Source organism: Myotis daubentonii, chromosome 2 (genome assembly GCF_963259705.1).
Source record: "Myotis daubentonii chromosome 2, mMyoDau2.1, whole genome shotgun sequence".
Lineage (NCBI taxonomy): Eukaryota > Metazoa > Chordata > Mammalia > Chiroptera > Vespertilionidae > Myotis > Myotis daubentonii.
In genome coordinates, this window is record NC_081841.1 from 46,794,631 (window position 1) to 46,810,866 (window position 16,236).

A 16,236-nucleotide genomic window follows, 5' to 3' on the forward strand; every position below is an offset into this window, starting at 1 on the left:
TTTGAATGCCTATGAACCTGGCCTTGCTTGGGATGGTCAAGTTCTAAGACTGAATGAGTTTAAAAGGGGCCCAAGGACTGAAACCAGAGAAACACCAAGATTTAAGGGATGGGCAGAGAAAGCACATCCTGTGGCCAAATGAAGGAGACCAATGATAGAGGAAATACTTGGCCTATGATCTCTGACTTGGAAAAACTTTGCAAATCCAATAACCTGGCCACATATTAAGAACATTTTATTTCACAAACTATTCATGATATAACTGATATTTTTTAGGATCATAGGTGTGGTTCTTACAAAGGCCTATTACCTTGATTATTTTTGAAGCATATATTACTTGGTTAAAAAAATGCATGAGAGAAACTACAAGAAAAAAATGGGTTAAATTAAATTATGGAGTTTACTAATAATAGACTCACAGCTAATCTAAGTAAATAATTCACTTTCCTTCCAGCCACCTTTTTACATAAGGCCAGCAGAGTCTGTCTGCAACGTTTATCAAGCAAGAAAAAATGTAAACTCTAAAATCTGTTAAGAATTTTAGATGACTCACTGAAACCTGTTGCAAAGTCGACCACAGGAGTTTTCTAACTACTAATTAACTTTGAGCGAAGTCTTAGGCCATAAACACCAGACCATTTGGTGAGAAAACTCTGGCTGGGAGTTGTTGAGCATTTGGGAGTTTGGAATTGGTAGGGAGGGTGTGTGTGTGTGTGTGTGGGGGGGGGGGCGGGGGTTGTCTGTGCATGTGTTGTTTTTTTTTTTTAAACGGATTTAGAAATGTCTTTGGAAGTGGTTTGTAACATGGCTAAGAACAGAGATTCTTAACCATTCTTAGCCAAACAAGCTGCTTGGGTTTGAATCCCAGCCTTGCCACTTACTCTCTGTGTGATTTTGGACAAGTTACTCCATTGCCCTGAGTGTGGTAATGACTCCTAGGGTTGGTATGAGAATTAAATCACTGAATGTAAAACATTTAGACCTGTGCCTTGCACATAAAAAGCACTGTATATGCACCTGTTAAATGAAAATAGTGAAAACAGACCATGTAACTAAAATAGCTCTGGGATTTCTATTACAGTAGGTCCCACCAGTGCTGGGAAAAGAGAGTTCACTAAAATAAAATTTTTTTGCCCTGACCAGTGTGGTCAGTTGGTTGGGTGTTGTCCTGTACACCAAAAGGTTGCTGGTTTGATTCAGGTCAGAGCACATGCTGGGGATGTCACTGGATCCTCAGTAGGGGGCTGTGCAGGAGGCAGCTGATCAATGTTTCTCTCTCACTCTCCTTCCTTTCTCTAATACACGCGCGTACACGTGTACACACACACACACACACACACACACACCAGTTTTTTCTTCTCATTTTTGTGTGTATTCTTCCATTTTCCCCTCCCCCCACCCACCTTCAAAATACTATATTGTTTTCTCTTTATATTGAAAGGAAATTTCTTTATTCAGAAAGTTTCCCTAAGAAGTAAGTATAGTGTTTCCTGGATATTTTCCTAAAAGCAATTTCCTCATGTCTTAAAATGCATATTCATGGCTGTTTTCCCAGTTATGATTCATCTCAATGTCTTATTTCTTTCACATAAAAACATCAAAAATATGTGTATGGGAAAATAAAATGCACAGAAGCTTTAGTGTTCTCGTGATTATCATAATAATTCTGGTACTTCAGTGGAAAAAAATATAAAAAGTTTCAATGAGAAGTGTTAGAGAGACAATGACTATAACAAGAATTTCAAATAGAACTCTCCAGCCCTTTTGAGAAGTCAAAACTGACCCACCTAAATTCACCAGCCTTCTTGAAAGAAAGATCCACAGAAACATGATCCCAGGAGCCTGCAGTTCAAACTGCGCCCTGTGTGTTCCAAATAGAATCCCTTTGGACTTGTCCTATTGTTCCCTTTGGTCTCCAGGAATGCATTCTTTTACTCTGTGCCTCAATCTTATTTCAGCACCTTATTTCCTCGGGTTATTATCGCTTTTCACACGACCTCGGAGTTTACCTGGTGGAGGTCTTGGTTTCCTCTGCCTTTCTGCCACGTAGGACTAAGCTTTACCAGGTCCTAATGGGAGAGAGAACACTCAGTGATCATCTTCTGACCACGCCCTGTGCGTGCTCAGCGGGCGGGGCTAGGGGGCGCTTCTCTCCCTTCCTAACCTCACTTTGGGCGGAAACCCTTTTGTGAATATGCTTCTTTAAATCTCGCTCTTTTTTTTTCTTCTTCTCGTGTTGCGTATCATCTACCATCTACGAGCTTTGCCTCTTCCTCTGTCATCTCCCTCCCCACTTTCCCTACAGAAGATTCGTTTCCCCTTTTGAGCCAGAGACACGGATCCTTGAAGATCCTCCACTGGCTCCACGTCGCCTTTAAGCACCATTCAAACGGGCTCGCCTTCAAGGTTCCTCCCGCGAGCTGCGGCGGCGTTTCCCCCTCTGCGGTAACAGTGATCAAAGAAAGCAAGCCCCGCGCCTGTACGTACCTATGACCTTAGAACAGAAAGCTGCCGCGCCCGGGGGCAGCGTTGCAGAGCCGTGCACTCCCCCCCGCGCGTGCTCCCGCCTCGCCCTTCCACCAGGTCACTAGCGTGCAGAAGGCGAGCGCCGACTACACCCTCTGCCTCCGGACTCTCCCTCTGCCTCCCGACTTCCTCCCGGGCGCCTAATAAGCGGGGGAAGGCGATCATTCCGCAGCAGCCTCGCCGCGCACTGGGCATGCTCAGTGGCGAGGGGTAGCCTTGGGCGCTGGGTTCGGGTCGGCGGCCCGATCGGCTTCCCGGAGCGCGGGCTGGGCAGGGCGCAGCGTCCCCGGAGCCGGGAGCCAGACCCGCCCCGCAGTCCCCACTCGGGCGCCCGGCCCGCGACAGCTGCGTCGTTCCGGGACCCGGGAGCCCCAACTTCGCGCCAAGTTCGGAGCCGCCTTCGGGGGCGCAATGATGACCAGGGACGTTCTGTTAGACCTGGAGCTGGATGAGGACGACGACGAGGATGGAGATATCGGTGAGCAAGGGGTTCCCATGGGGCGCCGGCGCGGGGCCCCGCGTCCCCGCCCGAAAGCCCGAGCCCACGCGGAGGAAGTTGGGGACCGCGCGTGGGCGCTGCGCCCGCCGCGGGGAGGTCTGCGGGGACCCTCGGCCGCTCAGAGGAGCGCAGGCGGGCGGGCGCCCGGGGCCGGGAGTAGGAAGCCCGAGCCGGCGTCCCGGGGGCCGCAATGCGGACGCCTCGGGCCGCCGACCAGGGTCGCCTGCGGGCTGCGCTGGCGGAGGCCGACGTCCCCCGGGAAGGCCAGGGAGGCGCGGGGCAAGCAGGGGCCCCGAGAACAGACGCTGGACGGGAAGGGACGCAGCCCTGGAACAGTCACGGGAGGCAGGGGGACGCCGCTGCGTGCGGAAGTCTTGACTCAGAAACAACTTTTGGGTCATTTCCTCCGCCTTGAACCAGCGCTGGGGTTTCTGCAAAGCCAGCGCGGGCGGCCAGCCTGTCGGTGGGGTGGGGGGAGTGGGTTCGGGCTGGGAGGACTGGGGTGTGACCGCCTGAATCCTCTTTGGGTTAAGGCGAATGCAGGGCTCTGGGGGGCAGGATTGGGGCCGGTGGAGCGGCCGGGGAACTGATTTGTGGCCGCGGACCGGCAGCCTCCTTTCATCCGCAGAGCCCGCGAGGTGGTAATCAGAGGTGGAAGCCCTTAGGTAGGTGGACCGCAGGCATTTCCTACGAGTCCAGAAGGCCTCTGGAGCCTGGAGGGCGGGGCAAGCCCGTTCCTAATTAGAGTTAAAAATGCATAAAGTTGTAAAAGGGGTGGAGGGGGAGCTGTTTAAAAGCTAACAAAGGGGTAGGAGGAAGCGGGGAAGGGATGGAGCAATTGGAAGGGGTAGGGAGAAAATCAGGTCTCTGAAGAGAACACTCAGAATGATGGAGACTGTGGGTCCCTCCCGAAGACTGGCAATTAAATTACCTTGCTGGTCGGCGCCACAGGCTCCGCCTCGGTTTCCTGGATGCAGATCACTCTAAACATAACAGTTTCTGTTCATGTCTTAAAGTCCTCGTCTTCTCTAATAACTTTAGAAAGTAACTTAATCTTAGGAGTTAGATGTGGTTTTTCTTCCTTTCACAGCCTAGGCACCGCTAATTTATTTAATTATTTTTTTATTTCTATTGTGATATAGTTGACATGTAACACTGTATAAGTTTAAAATGAACAGTGTGTTGGTTTGATTCTCATATATTGCAAAATGATTACTACCCAAGCCTTACTTAGCTAACACCTCCATCACGTAACATAATTACCATTTCTCTTTTTTTGCTGAGAACATTTAAGATCTCTTTTAGCATCTTTAAAGTATATGACACAGTATTATGAACTATAATCACTATGCTGTGCATTAGATCCCCAGAATGTACTCATAACTATAAGTTTGACCAACGTCTCCACCCCCCATTCTGTTTCTATGAGTTTAGCTCTTTTAGATTTCAATATAAGTGCAGAATTTGTATTTCTATGTGTTATTTATTTCACTTAGCGAAATGCCTTCAGGTTCCATCCATGGTGTCACAAATGGCAAGATTTCCTTCTCTCTCGTGGCTGAATACTGTTACTTTATATATCACACACACCATATCTCCATTCATCTGTAGCCAGACAGTTAAGTTGTTTTTATGAATCATCCTATCTAATAAAAGAGAAACATGGTAATTAGCATACTCTGCTACCCTTCCCATTGGCTAATCAGGGCGATATGCAAATTAACTGCCAGCCAAGATGGCGGCAGGCAGCTTGAAACTAACATGAGGCTTGCTTGCTTCAGTGATGGAGGAAACCAACGTTCCCCGCTTGCCTTGCCTCTGAGCTTGCCGTTTGAAACATACTTACAAATATAGAAGCTAAACAAAACCCCAGAAACCTGCTTTCAGTGAGCCGGGATCTCAGAGCTGAAGTTGATACAGTGTTTCGATTATAGAACACAAACAAACCAGATACCTGCTTTCAGCAGCAGAGGCCTCAGAGCTGGAGTCAGAGCTAAAGCTGGCCCAGAATAAAAAAGGAAAAAAGGAGCAGTTGGGAGCTTCAGTCACCCGCCAGCCTGAAAACAGCCCTCAGCCCCTCACCCAGGCTGGCCAGGCACCCCAGTGGGGACCCCCACCCTGAAGGGTGTGTGACCAGCTGCAAACAACCATCATCCCCTCATTCAGGCTGGCCAGGCACCCTAGTGGGGACCCCCACCCTGATCCAGGACACCCTTCAGGGCAAACCAGCCGGCCCCCACCCATGCACCAGGCCTCTATCCTATATAGTAAAAGGGTAATATGCCTCCCAGCACCAGGATCAGCAAAGCTGCGAGGCCTCCAGGCACCGAGATCAGCGTGACAGGGGGCAGCGCCCAAACCCCCTGATTGGCCCTGTGGCTCTGTGTGTGACAGGGGGCGGGGCCACAACCTCCCTATCCGCCCTGCTCTGTTCATGACAGAGGAAGGCGCCCCAACCCCCGATCAGCCCTGCTCTTGCCTGATAGGGGGAGCTCCCCAACCCCTGATCGCCCTGCGGCTCTGTGTGTGACAGGGTGCAGCGCCCCAACCCCCTGATCGGCCCTGCTCTGTGGGTGATAGAGGGCAGCGCCCCAACCCCCTGATCCGCCGTGCTCTGTGTGTGACGGGGGCGGTGCCCCAACTCCCCTATCGGCCCTACTCTTTGAGTGACATTGGGGAGCTCCCCAACCCCCCTGATGGGCCCTGCTTTGTGCATGACAGGGGGCAGTGCCCCAACCCCCTGATTGGCCCTGCTCTGTGCGTGACGGGGTGGCGCCGCAATCTCCCTATGGACCCTGCCTTGAGTGTGACAAGGGGTGGTGCCCCAACCCCCCAATTGGCCCTACCCTGAGCGTGACTGAGGGTGGCATCGCAACCTCCCAATTTGCCCTGCTCTGTGCATGACGGGGCGGCGCCCCAACTCCCCAATCGGCCCTGCTCTGAGCCCGACCAGGGGCTGCACCTAGGGATTGGGCCTGCCGGGAGCAGGCCTAAGCCAGCAGGTCGTTATCTCCCGAGGTGTCCCAGACTGCGAGAGGGCACAGGCCGGGCTGAGGGACCTCCCTCCCCTCCGAGTGCACAAATTTTTGTGCACCAGGCCTCTAGTCTATTATAATCACTGCTCATTTAAAAATTCATAGAAAGTGATAACTTACTTGTTGATTAGAGACAAAGTGAATAGAGGGGATTTTACTCCATGGTTCAGCTTTACTTGTCATTCAGTTGAGAACAATTTATTAGGTATCCATCCTTATAGAGGGAGCAAGTAGTGTTTTCCTTTTGTATAGGAGAGAAAACTGAAGCTCACAGGTTGATCCGCCTGCTTCTCCCACAAGTAGTTCAAGTTCAAACCCAGGTTTTCTGATTTGCAAGACCTGTGTAGATTAATGCACTTTCCCTCTGGTGACTCCAGCTGTTAGATATAATGCTATTGGCAGGCTTTAGTAGTAAATGATGATTACATAAAAATATTCATAGGAGCAAGCTTTAGAAAGTTATAAAATTAGCAGTCTGTTGCATTGGAAAATACTCTTGTGTATTATGGTGAAGTGTAACTGTTTATATTGAGTATGGTGAATAAATAATGGTAAAAACCCAAATGGAAATGAAAATAAAAAGGACACTCTGAGCTTTGTTTGTCCCTCTGTGCCATTGGTACATCTCAGTTTAGAAAGAAAGCTAACTTGGTTTAGTCCGTGCTTGCATGATGAAGCATCATAAAATTCATCTTTTTATTTATAACTAGAGGCCTGATGCACGAAATTCGTGCAAGAGTAGGCCTTCTTTCTCCCAGTTTCTGGCACTGGCTTCCCTCTGGCACCCAGGACCTGGGCTTCCCTCGCAGTCCTGGCTCCTGGCTTCATCCGGAAGGTCGTCCAGAAGGACATCTGGTTTAATTAGCATATTATGCTTTTATTATAGATTACAGGTGTAATCTATGCCAGTTCTATCAAGTCAAACAGGGTAGATAAATTTAAGAAAAATTAAGTATCTTTGCCTCTCCTTCATCCTTCCCTCTATAGCAGTGGTTCTCAACCTTGGCTGCACATTAGAATCACCTGGGAATCTTTTAAAAATCCTGATTTCTGGGCCTCATCCTCTGGAAATTCTGTTTATTTGTTATGGGGTGAGGCCACAGCATTAGTAACAGAATTTCTGGAGGATGAGGCCCAGAAATCAGGATTTTTAAAAGATTCCCAGGTGATTCTAATGTGCAGCCAAGGTTGAGAACCACTGCTCTATAGGCTACTGATATGAATACTTACGTGTGTGTAAGGGTCAATTCAACATAATTTATGTCAGGCACCAAATATCACTTAAATATGTCTCAGCAATTTTTGGTTATTACATACATTTAAAGTGGGTTGCAGTGGTTTTATATCAAGAAAAAATGTTTACCATACCAATGGAAAGTTGATGTCATTGTAACATAAGCCTTTCAAAAGGTTACCAGAAGTAGGCTGATAGTGTACAGCCTTATATGAAATAACTGTAATTTCCAACTGTGGGAGAGGAGACTCTGGTGAAATGAAGATTATAAATTTAACCTCTGCCTCTAGTTTTGTAATGCAGGGCTGTGTTAAAGCTGTTGGCTAACGTATTTTCCCTAGTACTTGATTGTCACTACTAATAGCTGTATAATAATTTAAACCTACTCAGGTCCTGAAAATTTCTGTGAAATCTCTCTATCGTGTTAACGTTATTATTCAGAACAGAAGAGTTATTTTGATATAAATTCCTAGAGAAAACATCTACCATCAGCTAATTTAGGAGAGGCAAAAAAGAAAAACAAACTTTGAAACTACATGTAGTCCCTGGTTACATGGTAGAGATATTTTACATACATATATATGCCTTCTACTAGACTGGGATTTGAGGGCCTTTCTTTTTTTTTAGTGAGTTCCTGCTTAGTTTTGAAAAATGTTCAGTATTTTAAGCAAAAAGATTTCTTCCTTGTTTGGCATGAACCAATCTAGAGAGTCAAAGATGATACATCTTACCCTGGGTATCTTTTCCATATTTGCTTAACTCGTGGCCACCAGACATCATTCCCAAAGATTTGCAAATGAGGCAGCCTGTTGGCATGAGAGCACTTTTACAAAAGGCCACTTATTTCCCCATGAGCTTCAACAACCAACCACAGATGCTAATCCAGGACGTAGTGGTGGGAAATACGTGGCCTGCAGCCCTGTTGCGCTGGTGCTCGTGGAGATCACATGTTGAGGCAGCCTGTGTGTGCCTGGTGTATGGAAGAAGCTCTGTGGCTGCCGTGCCTCCAGGAGCACCCTCCGCCACCCCCAAGTTAATCAGAATCGAATCCAACATCTCTACCCGTTGATGTAGAAAGTGATGGAAACATCTTTTGTAGCCAGAATGTAGCTATTGTATTTAAGGCAGATTTAGTATGCCGTTTTATTTTGTTTCTTGCATTTCCATGGTTCAAACTTCACTGAGAGAGGAAAGGTGTTCTTAAAAAAGGGGGGCTACAGAAACAGGTCACATAGTTCAGGCAAAAAGTCTTTGGTGTAGGGTTGGCTGTTGTGCACTCCCAGGCTGCTTATCGAAAGCACATACTGTCTGATCCCCACAGCTAATGGTCATGTCACTGGGGTGGGCGGGGTGGGCAGAGGCCCATTACCTCTTAAAAAAAAATGATGGTTCAGCTGTACCTCTCAGTTTTTATTGGCTCCCTTTTCTCTGTCTTCCCACACAGTCTCTATCCCCTTACTACCTATGTTACGTTTTGTTTTTAATCCTCACTGGAGGTTATGCTTTTATTGATTTGATGAAGAGAGAGAGAGAGAAAGAAGAGAGACATCCATATGAGAAACATCCATCTATTGGTTGCCTCCTGTAAGTGCCCCGACTGGGGATTGAACCGACAACCTAGGTATGGGCCCTACCAGGAATGGAACCTGCAACCTTTTGGTGCTGGGGATGACGCTACAACCAACTGAGCCACCCGGCCAGGGAGGGCCCTACTTTAGGTTTAATTGCCTGTAAATCTTATCCTAGCTTCAGTTTTGCTTTATCAACATTAATTGGGCAAAGCTGCTGTGCCAGGTGCAGGGTTAGGTACTGGGCTGGGTGTTGGGTGACTAAAGATGCACCTCTTGAAGAGGTAGGGTCTCTGGAACCAGACATTTGCAGGAAGTGCCAGTATTGAGGTATATATACAGCAGTGGACAGAGAATGGGAGACAGCTTCTCTGGAGGGATTAGTGGGCCAGGTGTTGAAGGACCGGGCAGGTGCAGTGGCATAGAGAGCAGGAGAGTCTGGAATTCCAAGCAGTCACCTGTGGTGGAAGGGAGTCGTCACAAGGCTGGGAAGGCAGGAGGGGGTGGCGCAGGAAGAATCTTCCACACGTTTTAAGGATTGGGGATTTTACTGTGTCTGTGATTTGGAGTTCCTGAAAGGTTTCAAGGAAAGGAGTGATAGGAGTGAATTTGCTCTTGGAAAGCACTCCCTGACAGCATGTTGGAAATGGATGGGAAGGAGATGATAGAGGTAAGCCTTTCGAGTAGTCAAGTTCAGAAATGCCTGCAGTGGCCATGCAATTAGAGATGAGTGAGTCTGAGAGCTTTTAAAAGATCCGCCATCTATAAGGCCTCAAGAGACTGGATGCTGCCAGCAGAGGGGAGATCTGGGTGAGGCTCGGACTGGAATTGAGTGATGAGGAGGAAAGTGGTGGCCAGAGGAGGAAGAGAACAGGTTTGCAGGAGGGGAGAATTTTTTCTTCTTCCAACAGGTCTTATGCATGTCTCCTCTGCTTTGGCTCTAACATCTCCCTCCCTTGTAATAACCAGACTCACATCCTCCTTTCTCCAAGCCTGTCACAAACCCTGAAAGCTATTACTGATCCTCCTAGCCCAGGGGTGGGGAAGGTCTGGCCCTCGGGCCGTCTAAGGCCCATGAAATCATTTGGACTGACCCTGCCAAGGCATTAGGGGTGAGTTAATTAAATGTTTGACCCAATGTAGCAGGCTAATTTTCAAGTTGATAATTTTGCATGGCCCTCCAATGATGATATAAATATCCAAACAGCCCTTGGCAGAAAAAAGGTTCCCCACGCCTTTGACCTAGCCCAAGGAGCCCACCAATGAATTCTCACACCCCTTATCTTTCTGTTCTACCCAATTAGCATTCACCTTGTTTTTGGTCTTTGTTGTTCATTATCTTTGCATTAATTATCCCCACAACTAGAGTATAAATTTCTTGGGGATTGGGACTAGGTCATTTGGGCTTTCTAAAGATCATGCAAAATACTTAAATCTTGCATAGTTAAAAAAAATTTTTTCTCTTCCTCACTGTCTACATTGTAAGCTCCTTGAAGGCAGATGTCTGTGTGAGTTGTGTTCTAAGCTATGTCCCTGGTGTCTAGAATGGTGCTTGATATTCAGTAGAACTCAAGCACATCATTGTTAAAGAATGCATAAATGAATTGCTCTTTTAAAATAATTTGATTAACATAAATGCTTGGGGGTTTTATGGCCCTAGTAGAATTCTCTTCTGTGGCATTTGAGATTCCCTTAGTCATCTGTTATAAAAATGTTGATACTCAGACCTAGCTGACCTTCAGTGCCTCACTATCTAGGGAAGAGGCGGATATGTGAATAGATAATTGCAGTAATCTGCAGTTAGTGCCGTAATCAAGATGTGTACCAGGGTCAGTCCTGGTACCAAGGAGAAAGTTCGCAATCTTGCTTTGGCAAATCAAAGATAGTTCTACAGAGGCAGTTCCTGAGCCGGCCCTAGAAGGAATGAGAAGATAAGGGGGGAATGGGACTAGGACAAGGGAATGTCCTGAGCATTTCGAAATGCAGCATTTCTCAAAGAATAATCCTTGATGCTGCACTTGCCTTGTTTGCTAGGGCAAGGGATGTATATATGAAAAAAGGTTCCCCACCCCCCTTTTTTTCCTATCAGGGTGATGACAGCTGAAAAAAACAAAACAAACCGTCCTTGAAGTGTTTCTCTCTCTCTCTTTTTTAAAAATATATTTCTTTATTGATTTCAGAGAGGAAGGGAGAAGGAGAGATAGAAACATCAATGATGAGAATCACTGATTGGCTGCCTCCTGCACACCCCCCACCGGGGATCGAGCCCGAAACCCAGGCATGTGCCCTTGGCCAGAATCAAACCCGGGACCCCTCAGTCCACAGGCCGACGCTCTATCCACTGAGCCAAGCCAGCTAGGGCAAAGTGTTTCTCTTTGAGCATAGTCAATTTGACTCTTTTTCATAACCTTTTGTTATTTTCAGTTTCAAATCCACAGTCGCAATTTATCTTCCAGGTTCTAACTCATGGGTCAGATAATTACTTTCCAAGAGAGTCCTTTTATAATTCTTGTGATTCTTTGGGTCTGACAAGTCAGCTCTAGAAGAGTAAAGGAGTTCCACACACACCCCTTTCTTTTTTCTTGAGTGGCTGTGACAGTCCCATGTGTAGATTGCTGTATATCTCATTTTCCTTTTAGAAGTCAAGAAATTCAGACTAAAAGCTCCTATGAAGGTTTATATCAGAGATACTATTTAAATGCCGAAATTCTTGAGGGGAGATTATAATATATTATTAAGAGTCCCACAATGTAGCTTTAAAGGGTGGTCTTGATCTCTCGAAGTGGAATCTGTGGCAGGCTGAATTAAAAGGATTATATTTTAATAAAAGTTTTCACCCTGGCTAATAATACTTTAGATGTTCTTCTGTTACCATACTTCTTAGTTGTTTTGTATTCCAGGCAATTGAATACATCTTAATAAAAAGCTGATAGTCTTAGAGGGTCAATAGGGCTATCTTATTGACCTTTGTACCCCACAGCTTGCATATCATAATGCCTTGCAACGTTATAAAAAACCCAACACTTATTATTGATACTAATTTCCTATAAGTTGCTGTGCTATCATAGACACGTCAAGAAATGAAAGAAACCATTAAATATTTAGAAACATTTAACATCAGAAGCCTTAAAAGCTAACTTTATATAGTAGCCCCTCAAAAAGCTACAGCCTGCATTTTTTAAAGTGTTTTCTCTACAAAGAATCTTATCAGTTATACAAAAATCTGTACAGTTTTTATACTGAAACTAATATTGTGCTGCACTTGAATTCACATTCTTAGCAAAACGATTGCCTGAGCACACACATATTCCACACACATCATCACAGGATAGCCTTTGAGTCCTTGTCGTCTCCCTCCTCTTCCTTTTCCCATCTTAAATGGTAATGAAGGGTTGGAAGCTGCCTGAGCTGCTTTTGATACAGTGCATTTAGGACTGGGTCTGGGGAAAAATCACTAGTTTTAGAACTGGAAAATATTCCCAATTACCTTCAGCCAAGGAAATGTACTTTCTCTTTTTTTTGTTTCGAATGAGTGTTTAATGGTCTTCATTAAACTCTCTTAGAACATAAAAATCATCTAAAATTGCTCCAGTAATTAGTCTTCTTAACAGCAGAATGAGTATAAATAAAATTGATAATTTGCCCAAATTACTAGTAAACAGTGCAGCCCCCCAAATTTTGATGACTCTCACTAAAGACAGAAGGTGCAATCAGATACACTTTTTATGGAGAGAACAATAAGAGAATACCAGCTCTTGAATACTCTTATTCTTTTAGACCAAGCATGTTGAACCTGCGGCCAGCAGGCCATATATGGCCCGCAAGTTTGACATGCTTGTTAGACACTATCATATTAAGCATAATATGATATATTTCAACCCAAGGACAGATAAAGAAGCAGCACACTAGAAAAATGTTTGCTTTTTTCTGTACTTCTTGACTAATAGGTTACTCATATGTAAAGATGGAGACTGAGAATTTAATAAATCAAGTGATTAAGTCATTATCATTACTTTTATTATTGCTTTCCTTTAGTTTGATCTTGCTTTGTAATACTGCAAGTGAAATTAATTAGCATTCATTCTAAGGAGCAGCCAGTTTAAAGAATACTGGCTGAAAAAGTCAACAATAAAATATTTTGGACGTGTACCAAAGAGCAATTCAAATACTATTCAGCCAAAACATCCAAAGAAATGTTTGCATGGAAGGCAAGGTGAAGGGTTAATAGGCAACTTTCTCTTCCATGGTATTTATTACTGCCCTGGCTACCCATCTGAATACTAATTGAAAGAACTTGCTGCAGTAAGTTATTCAGTAGCCAAAAGTACAAATGAAAGAAAATGTATTCTTTTGTGAAGTCCAGATGTTGCTTTTATATTTAATGCTTTCAATCTAGGACATTCAAACTATTTCCCACATTGTTTTGAGATACAAATACTTGAAATTGGCGGGGGGAAAAGGATATTGGTCTTTAAAATTCTCTTTTCTATAGTTTTTATTTTAACTTTGGCAGAACTTTAGCCAAGGGTCATAGGCATCTAAATAGATGTTCTTTCACAAAGTATAATTATGCAAATTATAGGTTTGTTTATCAAGCTTGTTTTATGTAAACTAAGATTGTGTTTACATAATTGAATTTGTTATGATTTCTCCAGACAGTCCATCTAGCTGTTTGTAAAACAGTCTTGGAACAGACACAATGATGGCTAAATTTTCCTTGTGTGGCATCATACAGACACACCTTAAGCACGCCCCTGCAACCCGACTTGTGCTCAGTTTGTAGGAAAAATTACCTCCTATTAAATTCTAAACAAAAATGATGCACCCTTCCCACATATAAAACATTACTGTAAAGGTTTTGTTATTTATATTCTGATTGGAAACAGTTGTGTTCCTTATTCTATTTCTTTCTGTTACTTAGGAAACGAACCCTGAATGTTTAATGAGTGTAAAAAAGAAAAAGAAAAAGAAAAACCAACCAATGAAACCCACCATTGTTTCCAAGTCATACAAATAGTAAAGAAACAGCGTTTCTTGGAGGGGGTCGGGTTAATCCCTAGGAGGATAGGAAAAAAAAAATTAAAAGAAGAAAGCAGGAGTGAAGGCTGTGTTGCTCTCAGCAGACTGGAGTTTGCATTAGACCAGTGGTTCTCAACCTTGGCTGCACATTAGAATCACCACCTGAGAATCTTTATAAAATCCTGATTTCTGGGCCTCATCCTCCAGAAATTCTGTTTCTTTGTTATGGGGTGAGGCCACAACATTAGTAACAAAGAAACAGAATTTCTGGAGGATGAGGCCCAGAAATCAGGATTTTATAAAGATTCCCAGGTGATTCTAATGTGCAGCCAAGGTTGAGAACCACTGCATTAGACTTTGTCACCTAGAATCGATCACCTGGGGCAAGTTTCTGGGCTTCTCAGAGCCTGTTTTTCAGCCTGTGGGATGTCTGGAGGAGGCAAGGTGGGATAGGTAGTGCTGGCACAGCTTTTTCACTCACTCCAGGAGGGGCAGTTACAATTTTACCATCCTAATGAATTCTTGTATTTAAACGCAGTCATGGGAACAGTTACTCAATCTCAGCGAGCTCTAAGTCCTTCCCCTGCCGTCTGGCGTCGCTCTGGGTCACGCTGTGTGTCTGGTTAAGGATGATCATGGCAGTGGCTGTTCTGTAGACACGTGTATTTAAAGATAAAGGACTTGAAGAATAAGCATGTTGTTTCTGCAAAGAGATAATTACTGTGTTTCCTGTACTCGCAGATCTTCAGACCGACTGGGTTCTCCAAATTCCAGGAAACCTATTTCAGGGGGAATCTTGGCAAGAGGTCCTGGGGCTTATCTTTCCAATAAATGGCTCATAAATGTAGGGATTGTTTCCGTTAGAGGCACCTGTGGCTTATCTCATTCTCCTAATTGCTGCCAGGCAGTTGTAACCAAAGTCTGTGTGCTCCCCTGTGTCATCCTAGCATCAAACGCACAAAAAATGAGCAAGGAGACAAGTAAGAAGTAAATAGCTTTTATTGCAAATTGAGCCTTTAGAATATGACAGGAGAAGAGAGGAGAAGAAGGTTAATGGTGAGATTCTCAGGGCTCAGGGTTCTCCGTGATTCCATTGTCACCACTGAATGGTGGAAACTTGGAGGATCACTCAGAGAGTTCACTGTTCACTGGAGGGAAGGCAGTTATGAGGCACGCGAGGGGAGTGATCTTTGACCTGATATTAAAAACCCATTTGACTTTGACAACCTTCCCTCCATCCCCTTCCCAGGTTTTGACCATTGTGTATGCAGGCAGCTCACTTTTGGCACCTCTTCTCTAAGTGTCTTCAGAATTGGAGATGACCTTGGGTCTGAGAGAGGACCTTCTCAGCTACCTTATTATCCTGCACACCCAAACCCCACTCTCCGAGGGCTGTGAGGTACTTTGGGAATCTGCACCCCCTTGGGTCTGGAGGGGTGAAGGAGAGAGTGGGTCCTTCCTTTCTCTCCCTGAGGGGCCCCATCTTTTCCTCCCCAAGAGCCGTAGATAAGTGTAGGTCTGAGGGATCTGGTGACAGTGATCTTTTCTTGAGGTTTGGATTTGCAGATGAAAACCTGAATTTGATTAGCGGTATGTCTCCTGGAGATTGGAGTAAAAAGAGGGCTCCTCCCTGTGTTGAAAGATGAACTTCATCTGCCTGCTGCAGGTAGCCTCACCTCGACTGGGCCAGGGTGTGGGCCAGCATCCTGTGTACGGCAGCTGACTGTGGTGAGGAAGAAAGGGACCCTCTTCTGGCCTGTGGTCCTTTTTATTTATCCCAGGTCAGCTCCTTTTCCTGCTCTTCATCAGTCTCCGGAGAGTCCGTTATCCTTCCTCTGTCCCAGTATTTCCACTGAACACCTAGCCTGCTTCTTCACAGAAACAGAGGGCACCCGTATTCAGGAGCGTCAGACCTAAGGAAAGGGAGACACTGCTTTCCCTGTGGGCAGGAGACAACAAAGGGAAGGGAAGAAGGCTTTTTATCCCCAGTTGTGGTAGAATTTAAGGTCTTTGCTGTATAGTTGAGCCTTCCATTGAAGTGACTTTTCAGTGAAAACCAAAATTCCATCCTTCATGACTGCACTTAGAATTGCAGTTCTTGTCATCCAGGGGTTCAGCCTGGGCTCCGTTCAGAAGATTGCCTGGCTGTCTTGTAATTCCTGCTTCCATTTAAATTGAAACAGTATTCAGTACCCACCGGGTCTGTGCTTCTCCAACCCGCACAACGCAGCTTACAGAACACAGGAGACGCGAACTTTCTAGCGGCCTTGTCATCCGCTGTAAGGGTAAGCGACACAGCACGTGGCTTTTTTTTTTTTTTAATATATTTTACTGATTTTTTTACAGAGAGGAAGG

General features: G+C 45.3%; 1 protein-coding gene across 3 annotated transcripts in view; it reads left to right on the forward strand.

Annotated features, from left to right (window-relative positions):
* Positions 1-2,300: 2,300 nt before the first annotated feature.
* Positions 2,301-16,236, forward strand: part of ANO6 (anoctamin 6) — a 191,664-nt gene continuing 177,728 nt past the window's right edge. Inside the window, exon 1 of one of the 3 annotated variants that reach the window (XM_059682640.1) lies at positions 2,301-3,004. In XM_059682640.1, coding sequence (XP_059538623.1) covers positions 2,938-3,004 — 67 coding nt within the window. In that variant the 5' untranslated portion in view covers positions 2,301-2,937. The remainder of the gene's footprint in view (positions 3,005-16,236) is intronic. The other 2 variants (XM_059682642.1, XM_059682641.1) reach the window with 2 other exon arrangements.